The sequence below is a fragment of the Diaporthe batatas genome (genome assembly GCF_019321695.1).
Source record: "Diaporthe batatas strain CRI 302-4 chromosome Unknown Contig00007, whole genome shotgun sequence".
Lineage (NCBI taxonomy): Eukaryota > Fungi > Ascomycota > Sordariomycetes > Diaporthales > Diaporthaceae > Diaporthe > Diaporthe batatas.
This window is the reverse complement of record NW_025408554.1, coordinates 1,357,565-1,382,195: the sequence shown is the minus strand read 5'-3', so window position 1 is coordinate 1,382,195 and position 24,631 is coordinate 1,357,565. Positions and strand designations below refer to the sequence as shown.

The 24,631-nt window shown below is 50.6% G+C and overlaps 6 protein-coding genes across 6 annotated transcripts; 3 read left to right on the top strand and 3 right to left on the bottom strand.

Annotated features, from left to right (window-relative positions):
- Positions 1 to 5,062: 5,062 nt before the first annotated feature.
- Positions 5,063 to 9,091, bottom strand: KVR01_006743 (uncharacterized protein). The gene is made up of 3 exons (XM_044791431.1): positions 8,152 to 9,091; positions 6,416 to 8,093; positions 5,063 to 6,358 (listed from the first exon to the last, which is right to left on the bottom strand). The coding sequence occupies exons 1-3, from the start codon at positions 8,470 to 8,472 to the stop codon at positions 6,075 to 6,077; spliced, it is 2,283 nt and encodes a 760-aa protein (XP_044644174.1). The 5' UTR covers positions 8,473 to 9,091; the 3' UTR covers positions 5,063 to 6,074.
- Positions 9,092 to 11,839: 2,748 nt separating this feature from the next.
- On the top strand, positions 11,840 to 12,673 carry KVR01_006845 (uncharacterized protein; the record flags this gene model as incomplete). Its single annotated transcript, XM_044790720.1, has 3 exons — positions 11,840 to 11,969; positions 12,060 to 12,388; positions 12,446 to 12,673. 3 exons carry the CDS (start codon positions 11,840 to 11,842, stop codon positions 12,671 to 12,673), a joined length of 687 nt encoding a protein of 228 aa, XP_044644276.1.
- Positions 12,674 to 13,733: 1,060 nt separating this feature from the next.
- On the top strand, positions 13,734 to 14,828 carry KVR01_006497 (uncharacterized protein). Its single transcript, XM_044787697.1, has 2 exons — positions 13,734 to 14,241; positions 14,318 to 14,828. Exons 1-2 carry the CDS (start codon positions 13,972 to 13,974, stop codon positions 14,681 to 14,683), a joined length of 636 nt encoding a protein of 211 aa, XP_044643928.1. The 5' UTR covers positions 13,734 to 13,971; the 3' UTR covers positions 14,684 to 14,828.
- A 3,813-nt stretch (positions 14,829 to 18,641) lies between these two features.
- KVR01_007059 (uncharacterized protein) lies at positions 18,642 to 20,040 on the top strand (the record flags this gene model as incomplete). Its single annotated transcript, XM_044783242.1, has 2 exons — positions 18,642 to 18,843; positions 18,989 to 20,040. The coding sequence occupies 2 exons, from the start codon at positions 18,642 to 18,644 to the stop codon at positions 20,038 to 20,040; spliced, it is 1,254 nt and encodes a 417-aa protein (XP_044644490.1).
- Positions 20,041 to 20,161: 121 nt separating this feature from the next.
- On the bottom strand, positions 20,162 to 21,991 carry KVR01_006863 (uncharacterized protein). Its single transcript, XM_044782409.1, has one exon. It carries the CDS (start codon positions 21,602 to 21,604, stop codon positions 20,264 to 20,266), a length of 1,341 nt encoding a protein of 446 aa, XP_044644294.1. The 5' UTR covers positions 21,605 to 21,991; the 3' UTR covers positions 20,162 to 20,263.
- A 484-nt stretch (positions 21,992 to 22,475) lies between these two features.
- KVR01_006955 (uncharacterized protein) lies at positions 22,476 to 24,631 on the bottom strand. Its single transcript, XM_044786078.1, has 2 exons — positions 23,029 to 24,631; positions 22,476 to 22,959 (listed from the first exon to the last, which is right to left on the bottom strand). The coding sequence occupies exons 1-2, from the start codon at positions 24,416 to 24,418 to the stop codon at positions 22,601 to 22,603; spliced, it is 1,749 nt and encodes a 582-aa protein (XP_044644386.1). The 5' UTR covers positions 24,419 to 24,631; the 3' UTR covers positions 22,476 to 22,600.

The window sequence follows — 24,631 nt, the reverse complement described above, 5'->3', positions numbered from 1 at the left end:
GCCATTGACTCGGTCATCAGGACCCTACCTTTCTCAGCCGGCCGAGCGATAGGAGGGACTAGCGATCGTCCATTCGCCTTGTTAGTACTCCATGACGGGTCTCGCAAGGCTGTGAAGTCTATCTGGCCCCCTACACCTACAAAGACGCTGACGCTGACGCTGTTGGGCTGCTCTGATCCGGCCCCGAGATCTGCTTTCCCCCATCAGCTGAACCCCCGGAGGAATGCACGAGGATCTTTTCCCGAGACCATGAACTGGTCAGATCCGGTCCGTGATCTTGAAAACCGGCTCACATTATCCCTCTTCTGTTGAATAGGCAACGTCTCCGATCACAGTCTGCGGCAATAATCGAGGGGCAGACAACAGAGTCTGTGAAACAGACGCTGTTTGCGCGACCAACGAGCATTGTTGCCACGACACTCCAGCCTATCTGCAGTCATGCGGCGTGATCGTCACACCCTTGAGGGCCACAGCGGCGCGGGACTGGATGAAGCCTAATTTCTTTGCCATCCAGTCATTGATCTCTCCTGCCACAGTCACTTGACTTGTATCTGGTACAACTGCTATACTGAAACACCAGATATGTGCAATCCCTTGTGGAAATTTGTCCCAGCATCCGGAGGGGAGTTCAGCCGAGAGCACCAGTGAGATGACAGCGTCCATTATTTGGCCGAGGATCTTCTCATCGCGGTTGGGCTGTACATTGATGCACGGCTCAGCTATGCGAACCTCATCTCTCAACTGTCTGGGCTGGAGCCAATACATGCAGAGATCAAGTGAGGAGGATACTGTCCTGTTCCTGGATGGTGTCGTTTCCCCAGGAGTGTCCGGCTTGCGAGCGTCTGTCTGCTGTGCCTCTTGGATTCGAGCGTTCCCCTACCAGTCTCCGCTTTCCTGCTCTGAGGATTGCCTCAGGCGAACTGTGCCTTACGAGCACAGGGATCCCGCCAACCGACACATCCTATTTTACCTCTAATAGTAACCTTCTTTGTGCCGTGAACACTGTTGGTTGCTGGGCGAAATCATGTACTCACCACGTCGAGGCCCTGGAAACCAGCCAGGAATACCCCTGGTGATAGCATCTCGCGACGTTCGTGGTGCCTGCCTTCGTTCAAGAGGAAATAACCAACTGACCGATTCGTCGTCAATAGACCCGGGCAAAAGAGGCAACTACTCATACCAAGGTGTTGCAAGCGCTTACCACGCTCCGCTTCTCTGCAGATAGAGCCGCGGTTGACACGTTGGAAATGCTCAGGCGACCGCAATGTGCTGGCCTGATCTGGCCTGGCCGCACGTGGACCATCTGAGCCTGAGCAGTCGGATCGCGGCCCGTAGAGTTCTCAGCGTCGAATTACGCCTTGGACAGTTGTCCTGAAAGTCTTGACTTTTTTTGTCTCCTGGAACAAACACCCACTGACTGACTAGAATCCCAAATGGATCAACAGCAAGACAAAGCCAGTAACGTTACTTGGTATGAACTACGCAGGCCGTGTATTTGTGGCCTAGAGACCAACCAGCGCCCACAGGCCTGTCTGTTGTCTTATCAGACATGCACCTGCCAGGCTTACACCTGGGCATGCGTACCATGTTCAGCCCTAGGGATTGAGTGCTGACAATGGACTGCCGTGCTTTACTCAGCGAGCGCGGTGTCAGAACCCAGAATGAGCTTCGTAAAAGAGGATACTACCCACACTTGCTGGGTCAGCCCCTCCAAAAGTGAGGCGCGAAGTACTGTACATCGTGGACTCCGCCCCATCCAAGCCCACCAGCCAGCCGTCCGGCCGGATCACAAGACGATGAAATAGGAAAACGCGCTGCGAATCACCAGCCCTACCAGCCTACGTCTTGGAGACGCACCTGAAGCCAATGTGACATATCAATTCCTCAGGACTGCCCCCACAAGACCCTTGTGGTCCTCGGCGTCTAGTGGGCGGGGGGCACGCCGGATGGTTTTCCGTGTGGGCGTGGAACCAAACAACTTTGTTGAACAGGGCCTGTCTGCCGGGCATGTTGGCGCAATTGGGCGCCTTACGGGGCAGCATTGACAAGCGGGACAAATAGTGGATTTGCGGCGGGAAAGACAAAAGGTCCAACCTGCATATGCAGCGGTGTTGCTCCGCCTGTGGGGACCGGCATCATCGCCATGGGCCGATCGCGGTGTAGTGTTTGCCTGCACGGTATGAAGCCGCAAAGCCCCTGGGCGTTCAGCCGTCCAGCATCGCAACCAATGGCTTGTGGGCAAAAGTTCCGGGCCCATATAGAATATGCGAAGGTTGGGGGGGGGGTCTTGTCGCGCCCAGTCCCCCCGGGGGTGATGCGGGTACGAGGACACAGCACCGGTACAACAGAGCCTCAAGCCCCATCCCACGGTTGATGGAAGATCGCACCAGGCCATAAAGTTTTGCCGTGCTCACATCTACCTTCCAGAATCATCATCCGTCCCATATTGAACATGGAACGGAAGCCCCTGTCTCTCTGAATCCACGGAATGGGGCTCACCCCTCGCTCTGAGCTTCACACCGCTGTGGATCCCCCACGGACGGATAGGCCAGTGGCTTGCAGCTGGTATTTAACCCTATTTGTTTTCATATGCTCATATTCTCCTGTGTAAGACTCCGCTGAACCCCAGGCTGGCCGGTGGGGCCAAGTGTGCAGTATACCATACCAGCCAAGCGTGGCAGCGTGGCAGCGTGGCACGGAACTCGCGTCTCGTGGTTTGGTCGGTGGCTGAACCTGACATTCAGCTCTCTGTACGCAATTTCGAGAAGCAGCATATGTCTGACCCGACAGTATGGGTGCGTCGGAGAACTGGTTCGAAGGACTCGAGCCACGGCAACATATCGCGACCTCCCTTACCGTTCAGGGGAGTGTGTGCGACAGATCATTTCCCAGCACGTGTCCGGTATCAACGGCACAGCACATGCAGCTCGAATTCGAAGCCCCCATTTGGGTGGATTCCTTCGTCCCATGTCTTCAGCCCTCTTTTTCTCCGTCCCCGACGGCGCCGGTCCGCCAGTGCGGAGCCGCGATGGACACATGGCCAGACCGCTCCGACTTCCCTGGTAGCCTTCAACCTCAGCCAGACAGTCGCTTTGGATCCCGGCCATACGGGACGATGTCACCACGCGACCACGTTTCTTCCCCGAAGGGAGGGGCAGGCTGAGAATGGCGCCCAGTGAGGGCAACCTCCGTACGTCCCGGGACAAGGGGCGCGAGAGAGTTGGCGTATGGAGAGGTCTTGGAGAGAGGCGCGAACATGCAAGGTTCCCCCAAGCGACCCACTGTTATTGCCAGAGGTTCTGGGTGGGATGCCATCTCAATAGTTCAGTACCGCTGACGACCACGCGCAGGTGTAGTGTCGACACGCACACCCTCGAGCGTCGTCGTCGTCGTGGGTCATGAACCCGGATTGGTCAGCACATGTCCCAATATTTGCGGCTAAAACAACCCAGACCCATCCAAGACGGCCGGGAAGGAGATCCTCTCCCCAGCTAGCCCCGGACATACGCAACGGCTTTTGCTACCCTGCGACGGCCTCGACGGCAGGATCCAAGCCCCAGGCAGGTCTGACGACGCGCTAGACGCGAGAGGGTCAGCTTGAGGGCCACCGCAACAAAAACGGCCGGGTCCCCTCGTGGGCTGGCCCCCTGGTTAGCACTGAAGGAAGGGCTTTTTGTATCAGGGGTGGTGGACGGGCGCGAACCGCCGAGAGTCTTTTGAGTCAGACCCTCTTTGTTCCTGGGGATTTACAGCCAGACCGCGGCGTATCCTCGCAGGACAATATGCCGGGCTGGCGGCTGTGGCTTTGTATTGTGGGCCTGTGCATCCGGAGACACACCGGATCGGATGGGGTGTGGCTAACCGGCCGAGCTCGCCGGGCAGGCCGGTGTTGAGCACTCCCCCAGCCATTACTACTAGGAAGGCTGATCGGCACTACTAGCAGGGACGTTTTTACACCTGGCTCGATGTCAAGCCCGAGTGGAACTTGACCAGTAATGGAACGCCATCGAAGAAGAACGTGGGAAGAGAGACACCCTTCCCCACCGCATGGCAAGCGCCGCCCTTCTCGTGCTCTGCCCTACGAGACCCCGGCTAGGCAAGACACGGGGCTCGGCGCGTGGCCCAGGTCACGGCCGGGGCACAGCGTGGCAGGGCAGGGCAGGGCAGAATGTTGCAGTGCACATGTGTCGTGTGGGAGGCCACCTCGAGCGCAACCAAAACCCACGATGGAGACCAGGCCGACTGGGCACACCCCTTCCTTCCTCGCGGCTTTTGCCGCAATGAACCGGCTTACAAACCCCGAGCGGGGATTCGAGAGGGAGGGGGAGAGTGAGCGTGAGAGTGAGAGTGAGACAGAGACAGAGAGAGAAAGAGAAGGAGGGATTGCAATGTGCACGAGTGTGCGTGCGGCATGGACGCCTCCCTCGTGGCTGCACGCGGCCGCCCGCAAGGTGTCGCTGCGCCGTGACGATACATGGACTCATTTTTGGGCCGATGGATGACGAGGTTGCTGTCCTGCAACCCCAGAAGATGAACCCAAGCAGGCCCCCAAAGCCCACGTTTTTTTTTTGTTCCCCGTCCGGCCGGTTGCAATCCCTGCCCCACACACACCCCTACACATGGCTCTTGCTTGGTCGCCTATGTGGCCATAATCCTACGACGCTTGCCTTGATCTAACCGCCGCGGCGAGTGAGCGCCCGAAGTCTGCGCCTGCGCCGCAGCCCGGCCACGCGACAAGGGGACAGACAGACAGACAGACAGACACCGCACGCCTGGCCGGGTGTCACCACTTTTTTTGCTCTTCAACCCACGTCACCTCTCCACCACAACGGCAGGGCAGTGACGATGGTGGTAGTGATGGTACGATTGCACATTGTAGCGTGGTAGCGCGCTACTGTGCACAACAAAGATAGAACATTCGATATCACGTCCCCGACCGACCCTTGCGGGAGAGCATGGGCCAGGACCCCATGGGACCGACGAGACCCTCGTGGACGTCACGCTAGCAGTCGACCCATACACGCACGCACTCAGTGACATCAATGTGTGAGAGACCCAAGAATTCAACAGCACTGGCATTCATGATCCCTGATTTCGCATGTAAGCATCGACAGGCTACCTAGCTAGCTTCACACTCTCTGCACGCGGCCAGCCCTACACTTGTCGCTCAGTCGGAGATACCCAAATGGGAATACTACCTCCACATGTACATTCCACCACAATGAAGACGCAAGACAAATCCTCTGAGGCAATCTTTCCAGACCCCTCCGCCTCCCTGTCATTTCCAGAGCCCACCAAGCCAAGCAGGTCGGTCAAAATGGTGGGTGGGAAGGGAAGTGCGGATGGTACTTGGCAAAACGCATTGTGAATAAGCAACGCAGTCAAGTAAACGGAAACATGACACAACGCCACCTCCTGGTTATATCACCCTGATCCTTGAGTGCCCAATATCGTCGCCCACTGGCGCGTACCTCTATGTACAATGTAAATGTACCACAGCGGGAGTTGCAAATCGTAGGACGTCCGTCTGTTATCCTTTTTGTGTCCTGCCGTTCCTGTCTCCTGTATGAAGCATCAATGATATTCGCCGCTGAAAGGGAATCAATCTTGCCACAATGGTGGCCAGTAGAAATCGTTCAACCAATTTCCCGCGCAGACTTGAAGCTTCGTAACATTCTCAATCCAGCTTGGCTGTGCGCGACCTTCTTTACTCAAGGTTGACTGGATCACAAAATCCTGCACTTGCTGGCTTTCCCCTTCGAACGCTATATGTTCATGTCGAAGTATTGGGTATTTGTGACATGATTATGGCTAGAGCTCGCTGCATAATGAACAAAATTCCGAAGAGCATTCGCTGTTTCCATGCCGAGCCGTAGTCTGATCCTCAGAAACTGTAGCCTGCAGCGATGAATGTATCAACTGAATCAAAACCATTGCAACCGCCTCTGGTCGGGACATGTCGCACAAGGGGCTGGGTTCCCACCAAATCCATCTACATTCGCGAGTTCTCTCAAGTTTGATACAGCAAGTCTTTGGAATCCAAATGGTCCTTATCCTGGGTCCTGGTGTGCCGCCTAGGCGCCCATCTCCGGCACGAAGGAATAGTTGAAGTCCATGAGTCCATCCAGCATCCAGTGCTGGGGGTCGAAGAAGTCGTAGTTGGTCGGTTCATAATTTGAACCGCCCAGTCCTCCCTGGCCACCACCAAAGCCAGAGCCACCACTAGGCGTCAAGGCCCCGTTGGAGGCGGTAAGGAGACTGGCCGGCAGGCCATGTGCGGAACTCAGTGGGGGGTCGAGATGCGTCGATGATGCCGATGAGTGCTCTGCGGAATCTGGATTCGTGGGATGTTTCAGCGCTGCGTGCCCTCCGTCAGCAACGGATGCCGGAGGGCAGGCGGGGGGGCTCCACTTACAGTCGAGGTTTCCTCGGCCACGGGCTTGGTATTCTTCTCTCCAGTGCCAGATCGAGTCAAAGACAAGACTCATGCTGTGCCTGCAGCGCACTTGCAACTGCAGGCTGTCATCGATCTCATGCACCGAGTCCTCGTCATGCCAGGATTTGCTTCGTTTCTCGGCGCGGGCTCCGTTCCAGATCTGGACCATGAGCTCAGCGAGCCTCCAGTTGAGATCGTTCTGGACAACACTGGTTGATCGTATGGCTGTGATGGTGCGGTGAAACAGTATGCGGCCGCGTTCGTAGTCTACGGACTTGGCGAAGAAGGACCGCAAGAGTTTGAGCAAAGCGAAGCCGGCAGCGACCAGCATTTGCTGGATGTAGTTGGTGGCGTATCGGAGCAGATCACTCTCGCCATGGGGGTCATGCGGAGAGCTTGGTTTGCTGTCCAGGACGTAGTCCAGAAAACTGCAACTGGCCCTCCAGAGACCCATCAGGTCGTCCATGTAGCCGGGTGTGTTGTGGGAGTCGAAGAAGCCGGCCAGCCGAAGGTGGAGGCCGGCAGCTTTCAGGTGAAGGTTAACGACCCTGGACAGGTTGCGAGACATTATCGAAGCCTGCAGCTCTCCGTACTCGCGGCGATACACACGCATGAGCATGGCGCGGTGCTCATCTCCAGCGACGCCCCGTGGATCGCTAGCATTGCTGTACATCTCCTTGGAAACCTTGTCGCAAAATCGCTCGATCTGTAGACGAGCCTCAAGATCCGGTGAGAGCTGGAAGGGGCCAGATTCACCAGGCCGAATGGCCAGTGTCCAGTCGTAGAGACTGGACGCGGGCTGGCCGTAGCCCGTTCCAATGGACTGGGCGACAATGTTGGTGACGGCCCACGTCATAACACGGTCATGCAGCTGCTCGTTGTCCAGGTCGATGACAACACGCGAGAAGTCATTGATGTGATGAGGCCTGTGGAGACCGATGAGGGTGGCGACCTTCATCATCACACCACACAAGATCTGTGTTGGGTCTGAAGAGGATGTGCTTGTGGGAAGCGGCCATGTACACAGGAGGCAAAGGGCCTTGACGACATGGTGGCTGCTGGGCACATCGCCAATGGTCTGCCACAGCAGATTGGTGAGAGGGCCGGAAAGATTGCCGAGTAGCGAGGGGTCAGGATGGTATCTGCGGGCGGCGACTGAGATCATGACCCAGTAGAGCAGGGGATGCTGCGCATAGTACTGGTCGGGGGACTGGCTAGGGTTGAGGAATGGGAGAAACTGGTCGTAATGGGCGAAGTATTCGGCAAACAGCTGGGCCTCGGCGTCCTCGGTCAAGCGGACTTCGTCGAGCTCCCGGCAAATGCGAGGCACGTTGTAGGAGCCGCCGCGCTTTAGGTGCAACAGGGACGAGACGGCCTCGTCAGACCCCATGAGCGAGGGGTGCCTGGTGTGGGAGTAGACGCTGGCGACGACGGGAGACTGTAGCTGGGACTCCATGGGGTCATCCTCGTCCGGGATGAAGCCTTGCGACCTTGCCTTTGCGACATTGCGACGCAGCTTCTCGATCTCCCTTTCCATCTCTGCATGTTTGCTGCGCTTGCCAACGCGCTTGAAGTTTGATTCGATCTTGCAGTCGAGTTTGAGGCGGACACATCTGGAGCAGCTGGTGAAGGGATCTTGTACGACGTCGCATCGCAGCTAACACCAGGCGCGTTGGTCAGCACGAGTTGTGGCAGGGACAATGGGCCGGACTCACCTTCTGTTGGCGACACTCGTTGCAAGCCCTCTTGACGCCGGGCTGCCTCTTCTTCTCGTGTTGATCGGCGCCGAGGTCGTCGTCACCATCAGCGCTGCCGGGGCTGCTGCCGACCATGCCGACAGAACTCCTCTTGCGCTTGGCGGCGCCATTGGCACCGAGTGCGGAGGCGTGGGACAAGACATGGCTCCGGGCGGAAACCGGGCTTGTCGGGCTCATGGAGGAGGCAGGACCTCCATTGCCGTGGCCATGGCCGTGTTGGGCCTGGGCCTGGGCTGCCGAGCCTGCGGCGCCTGCTCCGGGGGCTGCAGAGCCGTCCATGCACACCTGCACGGTGGCGGAGGTGGGCGGGCAGGGGAAAAGACGGAGGGGGGATGGAGGGAGGGATGGAGGGATGGAGATCCGGAGAGGACGGGGGAGTTTCCGCTACCGCAGCACGGCGCAGGGCAGGCGGGACCTTCCAACAGTCCAGGCACGCTGGCGAACGGATCTGGGGGGCGCCGGTGTCGCGATGGTGTTGTCACTCGGGGCCGTTGGTGAGCCGGCCTGGGTCATTGAGCAAGACAGTCGAGGTCGAGGTCGAGGGCCGGTAGCGGAGGGTGCGGGGTTGGCTTGGTTTAAGAAGGAACCATTTTGCTGGGGGGATGGGGAAGCTTTTGCAGAGTCATAGTTATCAATCAGAACTACTACTCAGTGCTACTTCCTACATGCACCTAGTAACAGCAGATCATGAGCGGCCACAACGTTGGCAAATTGGGAAGAGTCATACTGCCACCACCCTGTTACTATCGCTTGTCGCTTGTCGCTTGTCAATGAATATTGCTCCTTGCTCCTTGCCCCTTGCCCCTTGCTACTGTCCAACCTCGTTTTTTTTTTCTTTTTCTCTTTCGCTTGCACCTTCCCGCACACATCCCCTCATCAGTCCCGTCGCCTCTTTTCCATCCCAGGTAAGCGTCGCAGAAGGGGGAAAAAAAACTGTGAAGCGCACCTGCCCGCTTTTCGACTGGTGATGGCGGGGAATGAGGCGGGAAAGTGGGGGAAGGTCAGACCATGATTGGCTGGCTGTGACAAATACGGGGCTGATAAGCCTCGATAAGATCCAGATCCCTGCTGGCTCGGTAGAAATCTCGCCCTGGATCATGGAAAAGTGGGGACCCTGTGCCCTCCTTCAATGTTGTCTTGCTCATCCAGGTGCTTCATCCACATGCCCGTAATCAGTCAGCTCTCTGCGGACTTTGTTTCTATCGCACAGCAGCCTCACATGGAATCATCGAGCCTGGAAGGCCAGAAAGGTCCTACCGCTGCCCGGGTGTGCGAATTATTGGCCCTCCTCGGGTGCTTTGTTCTGGCGCACCATTGAGCCTCGTCACGAGGCATTGTCGGGTTCCACTTGCTGTCAACTGGTATTACTCCATGTAGGCAGATGCCCGCAAGCTCGTCATCCAATCTTGGGACCCGTCGGCCTAAGACGTAAAGTTTACCACCACTGCAGCTTGGCACACCCACGTCTCACCAGCTCCTTGGTGTGCAACCACAACCCCGGTCTGAAGTCCTGGAGTCAATTGACAATGCCTGACCAACTGCAACCGCTCCCCAATAACTTAAAACGACCACTGATCAAAGGAGCTCTGAAGCCACCGCCGGTGCGAGTCAATCCTCCGTCTTACTCTGAACAGCCCCGGCTCAACTCCGAAGTGACCGTCATGAAGCAGGACTGGCAGTCCGACCCAGCAAGTGAGTCAACCAACATTGGGACCTTCGTTCAATGCTTTGCTTTGGCAAGAATGGCCATGCAGAGTCTTTGATATGCCACTTGCCGACCACGTCTGACAATGAATGGCACCACAGACAAAGTCTACAAAACAACCACTTGTTCAACAGCTTTCCCCCAGCCATTTGTCAACCCTCCTAGTGATCTGGCCAAATGAGATGTCTGCCCACTCGACCTACTTTCTGAGCCTTTGCAACATGTGTACATCAAAAGGATTGTCCTAAGGGGGGTTCCGTTGTTCGCAAAATGGTAAGGGATGGGTGGGCATAGCTCCAACTCAATCCGGAGCAAATTGCAAGGTCCTGCTTATTCTGAGCCTCAAATATTACCGCTCAGATCAATGCATGGTTGCTTGGTAGCTGTTGAGGCCTCTAAACGTATCCCTATGCAGGGCATGAGATCCTTCTTGCCCAATCAATTCATGAATGCCAATGTGCAACGCGGACCACTGCCACGGCATTATCAATCACACCAACGGCGATGGGTGAATCAAGCACTGGCATGCTGCTAATGTCGGCCTGCATGAGTTATATCCAGGAAACAAATTGAGTCAGACAAAGCAAGTCTCCTAGGGTAGTGTGTGCCCTTAGCCTATTAAGATTCAACATCTCTACAATACGGCAGACGACGAGATACGAAAGACGACTAGAATCTCAAATAATGTGCATGTGTGATACCTACCTACCTAGGGTAGGTACCTGGGTAAGTACCTAGGTACTTAAGTACTCAAGTAGGTAGCCTTGGACTGGAGCCCAATCTAGACCCATCATTGACGAGGGTTCATCGATTTCTACCAACGTCAACAAGACTCTGGAGTCGGCCCCATAGGTTTGCATCATCCCGCTGTGAGATTGCGTGTATGGCTCAAGCGGTTGTCGCTGCTCTCAACCCAGCAATCCATTGATGACACCCTCAAAGTCCGCGCGTTAAATCCCCCAGGCGACTTGGCCCACTCGAGCTCATAGGACACATGCAGCCTCTCCTCCACCGGGCACAAGACTGGCATTGGTCCAGTGCCTCCTCGCCTCACCGTCGACCGCACTCCCGCCAAACGAACAGTGCAGCACGCCCGCCAGCTGCGTGAAGCTTCTGTTGACGGCGGCCTCGAGCTGAGTGAAAACATTTTATTGTAAGTAATTGAGCCCCATTGCTGCAAGCATACTAGCATAAATATGTACTGTATTATATACATTTCAAGTGCTGAATGGGCAGTCAGCCTGTGACTTCACATCTGTCCCGCCGCTATCGATTATATGGTGGAAGCCCAAGTATCTTTGCAAATCATAATCACAATTCTGCCTCCCAGGAAGCTGGACGGAAGTAGCCAAGTTGGACATTGGCCCTAATGCCACCGCCAGGCCATGACAATTTACAATGACTTTCCCTATTACTTAGTGTCGAATTCAACCGACTGATCGTCCAAATGTTGGTCCTCCTTTGACAAGCAAGTGATTTGAAAAGATCAAAGAACTGATATCATTTCATTTTGGGGACGGAATTCCATTCCGCACTAGAGACGAGGAGGAAGGCATCAGGACAAAGCACGGGAGTAGACATCTTGACTGGCCGAAATACACAAGAACAAAAGCACAAAAGATGTGTTCACAGATATCCGTTTAATACCATCCTATGTGTATTATGAATTATAACAACATTCTGAGATGAATACCGGATCAGATCTGGGACCATCGTCGTGCTTTGTCAAGTGCTCGCCGTTTGCGTCCACAGGTACATTCCTGTGGATGACAGCCCGTAAACAAAGGCCGCAAAGGGCAACCTGCATTGCCAAAGCAGTTCATTTACAAATATTTACCACGCGCAACCTCCTGCTGCAGAAGTATGCTTTTGGAATATTTGCAACCACTCTGAATATAAGTCATAATACGTGAAAGATCTGTAATCTGGCCACTTTTTACAATGGCTCGGGCTCTAAGAAGGCAAACTGAGAATCGCAGGGCGATGTTGGAGGCGAACGCACGCTACGTTGCCTCGCGTCCCCCGGGTGCAACAAAACTCAACATACTTCCTTCGAAAAGATATCTTGTCGGTACGTTCTGCCAGCTACTCGTCTTCCACCACTCCCAACTAGCCCTTACATCGCGTTCACCACGCTGACTTGAACTCTGGTCCTTCCCAGTCACCTGCATTGACGCCCGCATTGATCCTGCAGCGGCTTTTGGGATCAACCTCGGCGAAGCACATGTCATTCGCAATGCTGGAGGAAGCTGCGTAGCTGCCCTTCGGGATATCATCATCTCCACGCATTTCCTGGCCGTGAAAGAGGTTTTCATCATCAAACATAAGGGTTGCGGAATGATATCACTCAATGGCCTCGCAGGCTCTATAATGCAGAACCTCTACCCCTCAGAAATTGCATGTGCGGGTGCCTCTTCGATCGCTGACATGCAATGGTACGATTTCGGATGCCCCTACGCTGCTGTGCGCAAGGACTGGTGGTTCGTCCAGGTAATTACTTTTCCCTGATCTGAGAACCGGATTTACATTTATTGACGTCCTCCCCAGAACCACCCAGCCATCCGCGCACAGGACCCGACGAAGCCGGACAGGGACATTGCCATCCACGGCTTGGTCTACGACCCGGACACCGGCGGGCTAGAGGAAGTTGCGCCTCGAGTCGATCCATCAACGAATCCGTTGCCGGGCTCCCAGCCAAATGGTGATGATGCGGAATGTGCAGGAGGCAGCTGTGGTGCAGGAGGCAGCTGTGGTACAGGAGGTAGCTGTGGTTAGTCTTTTGTTCCAACCGAGCCGACCATCGCCTGAACAAAGATAGGAGCGGCGGTGGAGAGTAATACGCTCAAACCACCTACAACCACCCCAGGTGGCAAGCGACTACCATCTCCCGCAGCCGTATCGAACACGCCGAAAAAGGCCAGAAATGGTGATAGGCCAAGTTCAACTTCCGTGTCAGCGTCAGCGTCCAAGTCTCGTTCGGCGAAGAAAAACTCCGACGTCATGTTTGGACTGGATTAGGGTTGGAGGTCAGCTCGGGCTCTCATCAGATTGTTCTGATTGTCTGCGGCCATTGGAATCTCGTGTCTTGTTTTTCATTCTTGAAAGCTCTTAATTCTATGGTTGGTTACGGATCTGTGAACTTGCGTCGAGGAGGCTCCGGGAGGGGACTAGCAAATCTCCAGAGTCAATGGGCCACTCGTTCTGTGTCCGCACTGGAGATTTCAAATCCCGGCTACTCTTAGAATAGATCACGTAACATTATTAGGAGATAATTAGAGTCTTTGATACGTGGGTGGTTTCGCTTCTATTCCGTATACATCCGAGGACATACAAGGCGCCTTCATGCGGTGGTAAGCGCTCCAGACCCAGCTCTTAAAAAAAAATACAGTGAGCATCTATCAGTTTGTGAGTGAATTAATCATTGTTGGGCCATGATATCAGACATCTTGATTCTGTGAGAGACCAAAATTCCTGGACCCAAGTGGAGCGGAAGGTCCAGAGTAAGGTGGCGAATGAGATGAGCTCGGAGTCTCTACCTGCCGTCCGGTAAAGGCTTGTCCAAGTAGGTTCATTTGAGCCGCACATTAAGTTGATTTTCTATTTGCGTCGCCCTGCGGATAAAAATAAGACCAAGGCTGCAGTCGGGTAAGCTGACATGCATAGTCGCGGACATTGTACATAAAGATGAAGCGACTAAGGCAAACATTCGGCATCTCGTTGGCCAGGGCGAGGTGGTGCCAAGCCAATCGTCCTCAAGCTTCCGGTTTGTGCCACCATGAGGTCAGCTTTCAGAAACAAGCGGCACGCGTCTTGAAGAATCAATCGGGGCAAATCTCAAGTACGGGCATGCTATTCGACGGAGCATGTACGGATCAAACCGACTAGCCCTTGCGCGCAACTGTATTTATGGACCCCGTTCATAAGGACGTCGTAAGCTGCACCGTACTTGTGATATTGCGTAATGATTTAAAGTCGATCGATCCCTACGGCACCTTTGTCCCTCGATCCAATAATTTATTTCCATCCTCGCCCGAGCTCCACGATATCCTTCCATTCTATTTCCAGTCTTCAGAATGCATCTACTCACCCCCCTACTCGTTGTCACAGCCCTGGCAAATCCATTCCTTACCACCGCCAAAATAGTAGTCATCAAGTCCACCGGCGAGGCACCGTTCTTTGATCCAACAAACACCACTGCCGATGTTGGAGATATCCTCGAATTCCATTTCAAAGCCCATAACCGGAGCATAGTTAGGGGCGACTATGACCGGCCCTGCGAGCCGGCTGCATCCGGAGGCTTCTATTCAGGTTTCTTCGTGCAAGACAACACGAACACAGAAAACGTAAGTCCGAATGGACCTACCTACTACAGCCGCATCAGAATTTAAAGCGCCAACGACTGACGCCAACCTTCTGCAGTCAACAGTCTTCCGCGTCACTGTGAACGACACAGACCCCATTGTCTACTATTGCTCGCAGAACGGGCCCGAGTTCGGTAATCACTGTAAAGAACATGGTATGGCGGGAGTGGTCAACGAGCCCAATGTGTCCAAACTCCAGGACTATAGGGACGCGGCTGCCTCGGTGGACACCAGCGTCACACCGGACTCTGGTCCCTTCGGAGGCGTCTTTGCCGAGAACCCAGACGCTGACGCCGTGAGCGGCACTGCTTCTGCAGGCTCGCCGGCTTCAACGTCAACGAATGCGGCGGCTGAAGGTCGGAACTATCTGTGGAGACAATCTTGTTGGCTCATGTCTGTGATGGTTATTGTGGCTGCCATTTGACTGCACTGTGTGGTCCTCAGCATTTTATAGAAGTCTCTTCTGTTCTTTTTCTTCTTTCCTCAGGGTTCACAGTTCCATTGCATGCAAATGCTGAAAATCTGATGAGGTCCACTGGGGGATAAATATGTAAAATAAATTGTTCAGTAAGATATTACACTCTATCTATAAGAATGAAATATAATAAATTAAATAAGAATGTAATTAAGTATAAAAATAATCTATAATAATTAAAATATAACTTTATTAAATATAATAAAATAATAATAATTTAAAGTTTTTATTAAAGTTTTATAATTATTATTAAAATATTTATATTTAATATTAATAATTTAATTAAAGTTTTATTTAATTATATTATATATATTATTATAAGTAATTATATTAAATATATTAACTTACTTTTAATTTATAGTTTATATATTTATAAAAATATTTATAAAATTTAAAAGAATTATAAATATTTATATTATTTAATAAATATATTTTAATATTATATTTTAAATTAATTAATATTATAAATTAATTATAAATTTTAAATTTTTAAAAATATTTTTAAAAGATATATAATTTTATTAATTTTAAAATATTTATTATATAATAAAACTTTATTATAAAATTATTTTATTATTAATTATAATAATAATATAATATTTATATAATAATATTTATATATTATTAAAATAATTAATTTATTAAATTAATTATTATAATTTATTAATTAAATAATTTATAATATATAATTAATAATTATATTTTTATTATAATAATTAATTTAATTAAATATATAAATTTAAGTTTTATATTTAAAAGTTTTATATAATTAATTAAACTTTTATTATATTATATTATTAAAAATATTTATATAACTTAATTTAATTAAAATAATAAAAATTATTATTTATAACTTATTATTTATATTATATTATTTAATAATTTTAAACTTTTATAAATATAAAAGTTAATTTAAAAATTATAACTTAACTTTTAAATATTTAAAACTTTAAAATATTTTAAAGGAAAATAATAATTTTATAATATTTATATATTATTAAAATAATTAATTTATTAAATTTATTATTATAATTCTTTAATTAAATAATTTATAATATATAATTAATAATTATATAAATTAATATTTATTTATTTAATAATTATATTTATTTATTTAGTTTTTATTAATTATTTATTTAATATTAATTTTTTTAAGTAACTCCTTTATATTTATAAATACCTTTTAAGTTAATATTAAGAGACCTTATAGTATAATTTTCTTTTCTAATTTTTAATACTTTTAATATAAGCCCCTTCTAATACCCCTTCTAGCACCCCTTTACCTTTACCTTCACCTTTACTATTTAAGTTATATATATTTAAGTACTAACTAAATATTTAAATATTAACTAAATGCTAAAAGGTTAAAAGCTAAAAAGATAAAGGTAAAAACTATACTTTTTCTAACCTTTTAATACCCCTTCTAACCCTCTAATACTTTAAACTTTTAACCTTTTAATATTTAGTTAATATTTAAATATTTAATTAGTATTTAAATATATATAATCTAGAAGGTATGCTAGAAGGTATATTAGAAGGTGTGCTAGAAGTATGCTAGAAGGCGTGCTAGAAGGCGTGCTAGAAGGTGTGCTAGAAGGTGTGCTAAAAGGTGTGCTAGAAGGTGTGCTAGAAGGTGTGTTAGAAGGTGTACTAGAAGGTATACTAGAAGGCGTGCTAGAAGGCGTGCTAGAAGGTGTGCTAGAAGGTGTGCTAGAAGGTATACTAGAAGGTGTGCTAGAAGGTATACTAAAAGGCGTATTAAAAGGGGCTTATACTAAAAGTATTAAAAATTTAGAGAATCTTAGTTAGGTATATAGTTTTATATAGGCTCTATATATAAATTTTTATACTAAATAAGTAGTTAATAAAAAACTAAGTAAGTAGATATAATTATTAAATAAGTAGATATTAACTTTAATTATATTTTTATAATAATTATAATAATATATTACTTAAATAACTTTTAAATATAAAGTTAAAAATATTTATAATTATAATTTTTAATTAATTTTAATTTAATTATTTTATTATATTATAATTTAATTTAATTTTTAATTTAATTTAAACTTTTTTAAACTTTATAAATACTTTTATTCTTATAAATATAAATATTAAATTAAAACCTTTAAATTTAAATTTAAAATTTTATAGATTTTAATATATTTTAAATTAAACTTATAATCCCTTAATATTTTTAAAAATATATTAATTATTTTAAATATTAATAATATTTTTAAAAATAAAGATTTACTTTTATAAAAATATAAATTTAATTATTAATAATTATTTTTTCTTCTTTAAATAAAGTTATTAAAATTATAAACTTAAATACTATATATAATAAAAAGTATAATTACTTTATTTAAAGGTTATTTTTAATTTAATTAAATAACTATTTTTAAATAATTTTATTTATAATATAATAAAGTTAATAAATAAATATTTATTTAAATAAAGTTAAAACTTTAATTAAAAAATAATAACTTTATTTTTATTTATTTTATTTAATTTAAAATTTTTAATTATATAATAATTTTAACTTTTAATAAATTAATTTATATTAAAATTAATAATATTAATTTAAATTAATTAAATATAATTTAATATATTAATATAAAAAAGTATTTTTTAATAATAAATATTATTATAAATAATAATAAATTATAAAGTTATTATAAAAAGTTTTATATAATAAATTTAATTAAATTAATCTTTAAAAGTGTAGGAATAGAGGTAATTGCAATTAGTAGATAGTTTAGGTTATGTGACTCTAGATGGTAGACTATAGTGAGGGACTCATCGCTAGCCCTTCAGGCCTGGCTTCCTCCCTTCTATATAATTCAACTTAACTAACTAAACCACTCTTTATATATATATATATAATAACTTATATTAATAAAAAGATATATTATATTTTATTTCTTAAAATTTTAAGTATTTACTTTTAATTTAATAATAAAATTAAAAAAATATAAATAGTTTATATAATTAAAATTTATAATTAATATATATTTATATATTTTTATTTATATATTTTTAATTATAATAATATTTAATAATAAATTTAAAGTTTTTAAATTAATTTTATTTTTATAAATAAAATTAAAAAGTTTTTTATTTATAATATTTAAATATAATTTTTAAATAAAGTTTATAAAGGTAAGCCTTTAGAAATTCTATAAAGAAATAAGTTTATATTAGTAGGGATATATATGTAGTAGTATCCATACTTAGTATTTGTGAACAGTGCGAGCAATGTTCTGGCCCGCTTACTTTTTCATACCAGGGCATGACTGTTGCTTTAAATTGCGGTCCAAATACTGGCGGACGGCCGTCCTGGTCGGATCGGATTTGACAAGTCAGGCGATCCGGTGCTCACATGTGGGATGGCGATCGCATTCCACAGTAGAAAAAAATGGCACCACCCGGAAGAAGAAGCACAGTCGTGGCCGACCAAAGCTCCGGGCCGACCGGGGAAGCGAGCTGATGGGGATGGTATCCGTTATCTGATCAATCTGATAAGATCCTTCCCACCGAAAAGGGGAGCCAAGACATTGCAGGGCGTCTTCGTGCAGGGAAACCCCCTCGCTTCATTAGGATCGTTGTGGAGAACAGTCGTGTCTTGGTAGCCCAGTCATAATTACTGTCAACCGCCCCCACTGGAGCCGGCTTGCCCAGGCCGGACTCGCGGGTGTAGACATGCTTAAAGCGGTGGTGCCCTCCCGGCCTGGCTTCAGGGCTGGTGTTCTCACCTGGTTTGAAAATGCGATATCTAGCAGTCTCCTCCCCCCGCGGATTCCACTTTCTTCCCAGTCGCTGCCTTGTCCATAAGTCACAGCTCGCCCTCTTGAGTAGCAGGTGGCCATTTACGTGCTATTCTCCCCGGTTCGCCTCAAATTTCGTCACCATGGGTTCTCAGTTTGACTCGTCTGAGATGGCCCCCTTCAAAGTGCTCGTCCTTGGCGGCTGCTACGGCGGCCTGTCTGCTGCGCTCAATCTACTTGATTTGACCGAAGGACGCGCAGCACGGCAAGGCAATGGAGCCGTACCAGGTCACGACGGCAAGGTCCCCGTCGACATTACGATTGTGGATGAGCGGGATGGTTACTGTATGTTCTAGACTCGTCCGTCACATCGAGTCCAGAGACTTTTCTTTGTCCATGATCGAGAGTGTCGAAATTACCGGCCGCACAGGTATGAGTGCATACTGATACTAACCATGGTCAAAAGACCACCTGATAGGATCTCCCTTAGCCCTCGCGGACGAAGCATTCGCCTCCAAAGCCTGGGTCAAATACGAAGACATGGCCGCGCTGAAGACGCCCAAGATCACAATGATCCAAGGCAAAGCGACAAAGGTTGACATGTCCAACAAGCGCGCCACAGTCCTCGAGACATCGACGCAAGCACCGAGGGACCTGGCGTATGACTACCTCGTGGTGGCCACCGGCCTGCGCCGCGCGTGGCCTGTGGTTCCCCAATCCCACTACCGCAAGCAGTACCTGTCCGAGGCAGGCGCGCACATCGCGGCCGTCTCAGAGGCCCGCGAGGGCGTGGTGGTTGTAGGTGGCGGCGCAGTGGGCATAGAAATGGCTGCCGAGCTCAAGACGGTCCACCCGGGGGTCCGCGTCACACTGGTGCACTCCCGCGACAAGCTGCTCAGCTCCGAGCCGCTGCCGGACGAGTGCAAGGACAAGGCGTTGGAGCTTATCCGGGACGCTGGCGTCGAGACCCTGTTGGGCAAGCGGCTGGACCACACCGAGGAGGTCACGCGAGACGGCGGCCGCAAGGTGACGGAGGTGACCTTTACTGATGGACACAAGATGGACGCCAGTGTCGTCATAATGGCCGTCAGCAGATCTGTGCCGTCGACCGAGTTTCTCCCCAAGGCGGCGCTAGAGGAGGACGGCCTGATCATGGCCAGGCCTGAAATGAGGTTTGCGGGAGACGTGCCCAACGCTCATGCGCACTTTTGTGTTGGTGATTCTATCAAGTGGTCGGGGATCAAACGATGTGGTGCTGCGATGCACATGGGCTACTATGCGGCGCACAACATCCATGAGCTCATTCTGGAGAAGCTCAATGGTACGGCGCCGAAGTTCCTCGAGCTGGGCGAGGTACCACCCGTGATAGGGCTGGCTGTTGGCAAGAAAGCCATGTCTTACAGCCCCGGACAGGGTGTAGATGCTGGAGAGGAGGTCATGAGAGCGTACTTCGGCGATGATTTGGGCTTTGGTATTTGCTGGCGGCACATGCGGCTCGGGCAGGAACCTGGCCTGCCCAAGGGCACACCTATTGAAGGCTGATTGGGTTCAATGATCTGGTGATCGGAAATACCGCTGAAACAGACATGAAGTCCCCATTGGAGCTGGCGACCAACACACATTGACCTTGACATCCGAAACCAGGTTGAACTTAAGGTGGTAGTGAGCCCAATTCTAGATGTATATAGTTATGGCTTTGAAATAAAGTCAGCCAGCCAGCTGTATATACAATACGTTCCCCACGACTTGGTCCGTACATCGCACATCAGAGCTTTGGAACCAAGCCGACCAACGTCCCTCCGACAACCTTCTGCTTCCTCTCTCGCTCGTCCTCGGCAAGCGGGCAGATCTGGAAGAAGCGCTCACGCGAGCACCTCATAAGCGCGCCCCTCTTGTTCGGCAGGTCGACGAACTTGTCGAGGCTGAACCCGTGGACAAGGTCGTACGCCAGCACGGTCGAGTTTGTGAACTTGGGGTCTCCGACGACCTGCATCGTGCGCGGGTCGTCGAGGAAAAGATAGTGCATGAGACTGCTCCACCACGCGCCCACGCGGTGAGCGCCGCGATAGCGGACGTCACCGACGAGGCTCTCGCGGCCGCGGTCGAAGTCGCGGCTCGGATAGTACGCGCCCAGGGGATCCTCACGGGCCCAGTACGTCTCAAAGTAGGCAAAGAAAACCCCGTCAAAGGCCGCCAGGACGGCGAGCCGGTGCGGGTCCTCGTGCGCCCGCCGCAGGTACTCGCGGTGCTGTTCCAGCGTGCCTGCTTCATCCCAGCCGGCACTGACACGCGGGTCGTTCTGCCAGTTGTGGAATAGTTCCAGGTGCGAGGGGTCGGTGTGGTCCAGCGCCACCATGCTGAAGGTCTCGCGCAGGTGCGGCACCCACCTCGAGTAGACTGTGCTGCCCGGGCGGGGCTTGGGAGCCCGCCTGGGGTGCCATACCTGCGCCGTGCCCGCGTTCGAGGTCATCATGTACGTCAGGGCTGGGGTAGCGGCCGAGGCGTATACGGTTCCGGGCCGGTCGGTGGGAACCCAGGCGCCGCGGGCTCCAAAGGGCGACCCTGCGCCCTGCCAGAAGGATGCCCGCAGCAGGATCAGCTCCCCGGGCGGTGTCTTCGCGCCCGGGCTGCTATCCTGCGGGTGGTCGACGGCCAGTACGGTGGCGCGCAGCTGGTCTGCGAGTATCTCATGGCCGGTGCCCTCGAGGCTGAGGCGGATGAATTCCTCGTCCGGCCTGACGGTAAACAGCACGTAGATGAAGAGCCATGCCTGTGCCAGCGTTGGTGCTGCGTCGCCGTCCCAGATGAGGCTGGACTTTGGCGAGCGCCGTGCGCGGGCCCATGCCGTGTTGTTGGACTGGGGAGGGAGCTCGCCGGACTTGAGATGCTCGGGCTCGCTGAAGTGCAGACTTGTGCTGTGCAGTGGCTCTGGAGGAGCATGTGTGTGGGGCCCGGCATGTTCAGGTGTGCTCAGCTGGTATAGCCTTGCTGAGGAGGATGATACCGCCTTGCTGGAGGTTGTGATGAAGTACGGGGTCAGGTATGGGTGTGGGAGCCTGAGGACTGGGTCGGCCGAAGGCCAGTCTACCAGCGAGAAGCGTGCCATTCCAAGTTCTCAGACCGTATATGATGCCTGTCTGATAACGCCGTGGGTTGAAGCTTGATGAGCAGCTCGCAGACGGCGCAGAAGAGCTAGTACGAGGGCATCGTCGATTCCATTGCAGAGAGATGATGATGTCTTGTTCCACACAGAATTCCACAAGTCGGCCCGCAGAGGGCCCCGATTGCTGAATACCACCCCGTATCGAGGCGACCGCCTGCTCGGTTCGAACTTCGTGCAGGGTCCAGCCAGGATCGACCCTCGAGTCTGTGTCAGGTACGGCCGAGGAGCCGACGAGTAAACGTAACTTTCCTACTCCGAAAAACATGCTGTCGTCAAATGACGTTGAGCTTGAGGCCGGCCTGGTCCAGGGTGCCATTCCCTCCGGGGGCAAATACGACGTGTTCCCAATCATGCTGAGCTGCGGCCGAGAATGGTGCCCCAGGCAAATGTTCCCACGCGCGCTTGGAACCGACGGACAGGGGAGGCTTGCATTAGCACGGATCTGATAACTTTAGCGGGTTAAGTGCCCCAGTTATCTTGCGGATCTGATAAAAAATCTCGTCAAATTAGCGCTGGTCCAGCTGCCGATCTCGCTGCACTGTTGGGGGGTTTGGGCAGCTTGGGCTTGATCAGATAAAAATTCTGGCGTGGGGCTAGGCCCTTCCCATTGCGACATCCGAGGCTACTTTAGTAACAAGCATTTCCTGACTGAGCCCCCCTCGCCACCCTCGATTGGCTGGTCATCTGTTGATCGCCCGAGACCCCCTGGGCAGATCCTCTTGGCTGGCCAACAGTCCAAAGTTGCTACGTGGATTTATGCCTCAACTTGATGGACAAGGTGAGCAGAAGAAGGTCAAGGCTATGTACGTGTACCGTTTACTAATATCTAATATCTACCTCTTGGGATATCTTTCTTCCTCCAACTCCGACAGCAGAACCACATCCAAAATGGAAACAAGTGTAAACATGAAAAACAAAGAAGGGGGTGGGCAACAAGATCTAAAGCTTGGCCTGCTTGCCCACCTGCTTCGACAGCATCTCCTCGCCCAGCTTGGCCAGCTCGAACTTGCGCACTTTTCCGCTGCCCGTCAGGGGCACGGTGGCCGGCACGCCGCCCTCGCCCATCCAGAAGACGTGGGCGGGCGCCTTGTGCTTGCCGAGCCTCTTGGTGACCCATTCGCGCACCTCGGCCTTGGTGAGCCGCGACTCAGCACCCTTGGCCGTCGGCTTGCTGTCCAGGAACGCGCCCACCACCTCGCCGTAGTGCTCGTCTTTCAGGCCCACCACCACCGCGAGCGAGACTGACGGGTGTGCCATGAGCCGCTCCTCGATCTCAAGAGGGTAGATGTTCTCGCCGCCTGGGATATGATGTTAGCCCTGGTACATGTCCGACTGTGCATCAGAGAGATTGGTCCCCGGAAGCTCACCTCGAATGATAATGTCCTTGAATCGCCCAGTGATGCTGCAGTACCCATGCTCGTCGAACACGGCCTCGTCGCCCGTGTGCAGCCACAGCATCCCGTTCTCGTCTCGCGTCATGACCTCGGCCGTCTTCTCGCTGTTGTTCCAGTACCCAGCGCACAACTGATACCCGCCCATGAGCAGCTCGCCCCTCTGGCCCACGGGCAGCGTGTTGCCGTCGCGGTCGACAATCTTGGCGTAGGCATGCGGCATCAGCGTGCCCACCGTCGTGAGCCGCGTGTGGATTGGGTCGTCGGTAAAGGCGTTGAAGCACGTCGGGCTGGCCTCGGTGAGGCCGTACGACGACGTGAACTCGGTCATGCCCAGCCGCGACACAAGCTGCTCCATCAGGTATCGCGGCACGGGGGCACCGGCGATGATGCCCGTGCGGAGCCGAAGCTGCGATGCGTCGAGGGAGGCCGCCTCCGGGAGCGCCAGGAGCGTGTCGAACATGGCTGGCACGCCGTGGAGTGCGGTGCACTGCTCCTCCTGGATCGCGCGGATCGTCGCTGGGCCATCAAACACCTCCGCTGGGTACACGATCTTGGCACCATGGGTAATCACCGCCAGGAGCCCGAGGACGAGGCCGAAACAGTGGAACAGCGGCGGTGGACAGCAGAGTACGTCGTGGCTGGTGAGGCGCATGCGGTCACCGATGAAGCGAGAGTTGTTGACGATGTTGTGGTGCGTGAGCATTGCTGCCTTGGGGTTTCCCGTCGTGCCGCTCGTGAACTGGAGGTTACACACGTCGTACGTGGATACTTTGGTCTCCTGCCTGTATAGCTCGGCTTTGTCTTGCTTGCTTCCCTGCAGGATCATGTCCTCGTATGTCCTATAGCCCTCACCGTCGCCCCTCAGGATGACCACCTTGGGCGCGTCGTCCTTGGCTGCGACCTGTGCGAGCAGTGGCTCGTTATTTGTCCTTCCGATCTTCTTGGTGGTGAAGAGGACCTTGCACGCGGTGAACTCGAGTCCGTACATGGCTTCCGAGGGTGTGTATGTGTTGTTGAGTATAACGAGGATGGCGCCAATCCTCACCGTCGCGAAGAAGATGGCCGCATATTGCTCGCAGTTGCCAGCCATGATGGCCACTCGGTCGCCGTGCCGGATTCCCTCGGCGAGTAGGGCGCGTGCAATGAGGCTGGACTGCCGACGGAGGTCGTCGTAGGACCAGCGAGCTCCCGTCCAGGGGATGCTGATGCAATCTGCCTCCCCATTGTGTTGGCACTGTAGTTCGAGGAGTTCACCGAGGGTAAAGTCGCTCAGTGGAGGGTCGACGGGCCCATGCAGAATCGACGGAGTTTGGCGCTCAACACTCGGCTGCTCGATGGCCGAGGGCAAAGTTTGTGTAGCCATCGTATATCCTGAGGTGAGAGTGTCTTCGAGCCTTCGAAGCACTTCAGCGAGATTTCGATGATTACGATCCGTTTTCGCTGATGCTGCCGCTGATTCCTCGTGTGAATCGTAATTTGGTCGCACTATACGAGCATGCCCTCAAGGACAAGTTTTGAGCATATTGGCCACCCACGTACTGAAGGCCGTGGTCCTCTCCCTCGAGCCGGGGGCTGC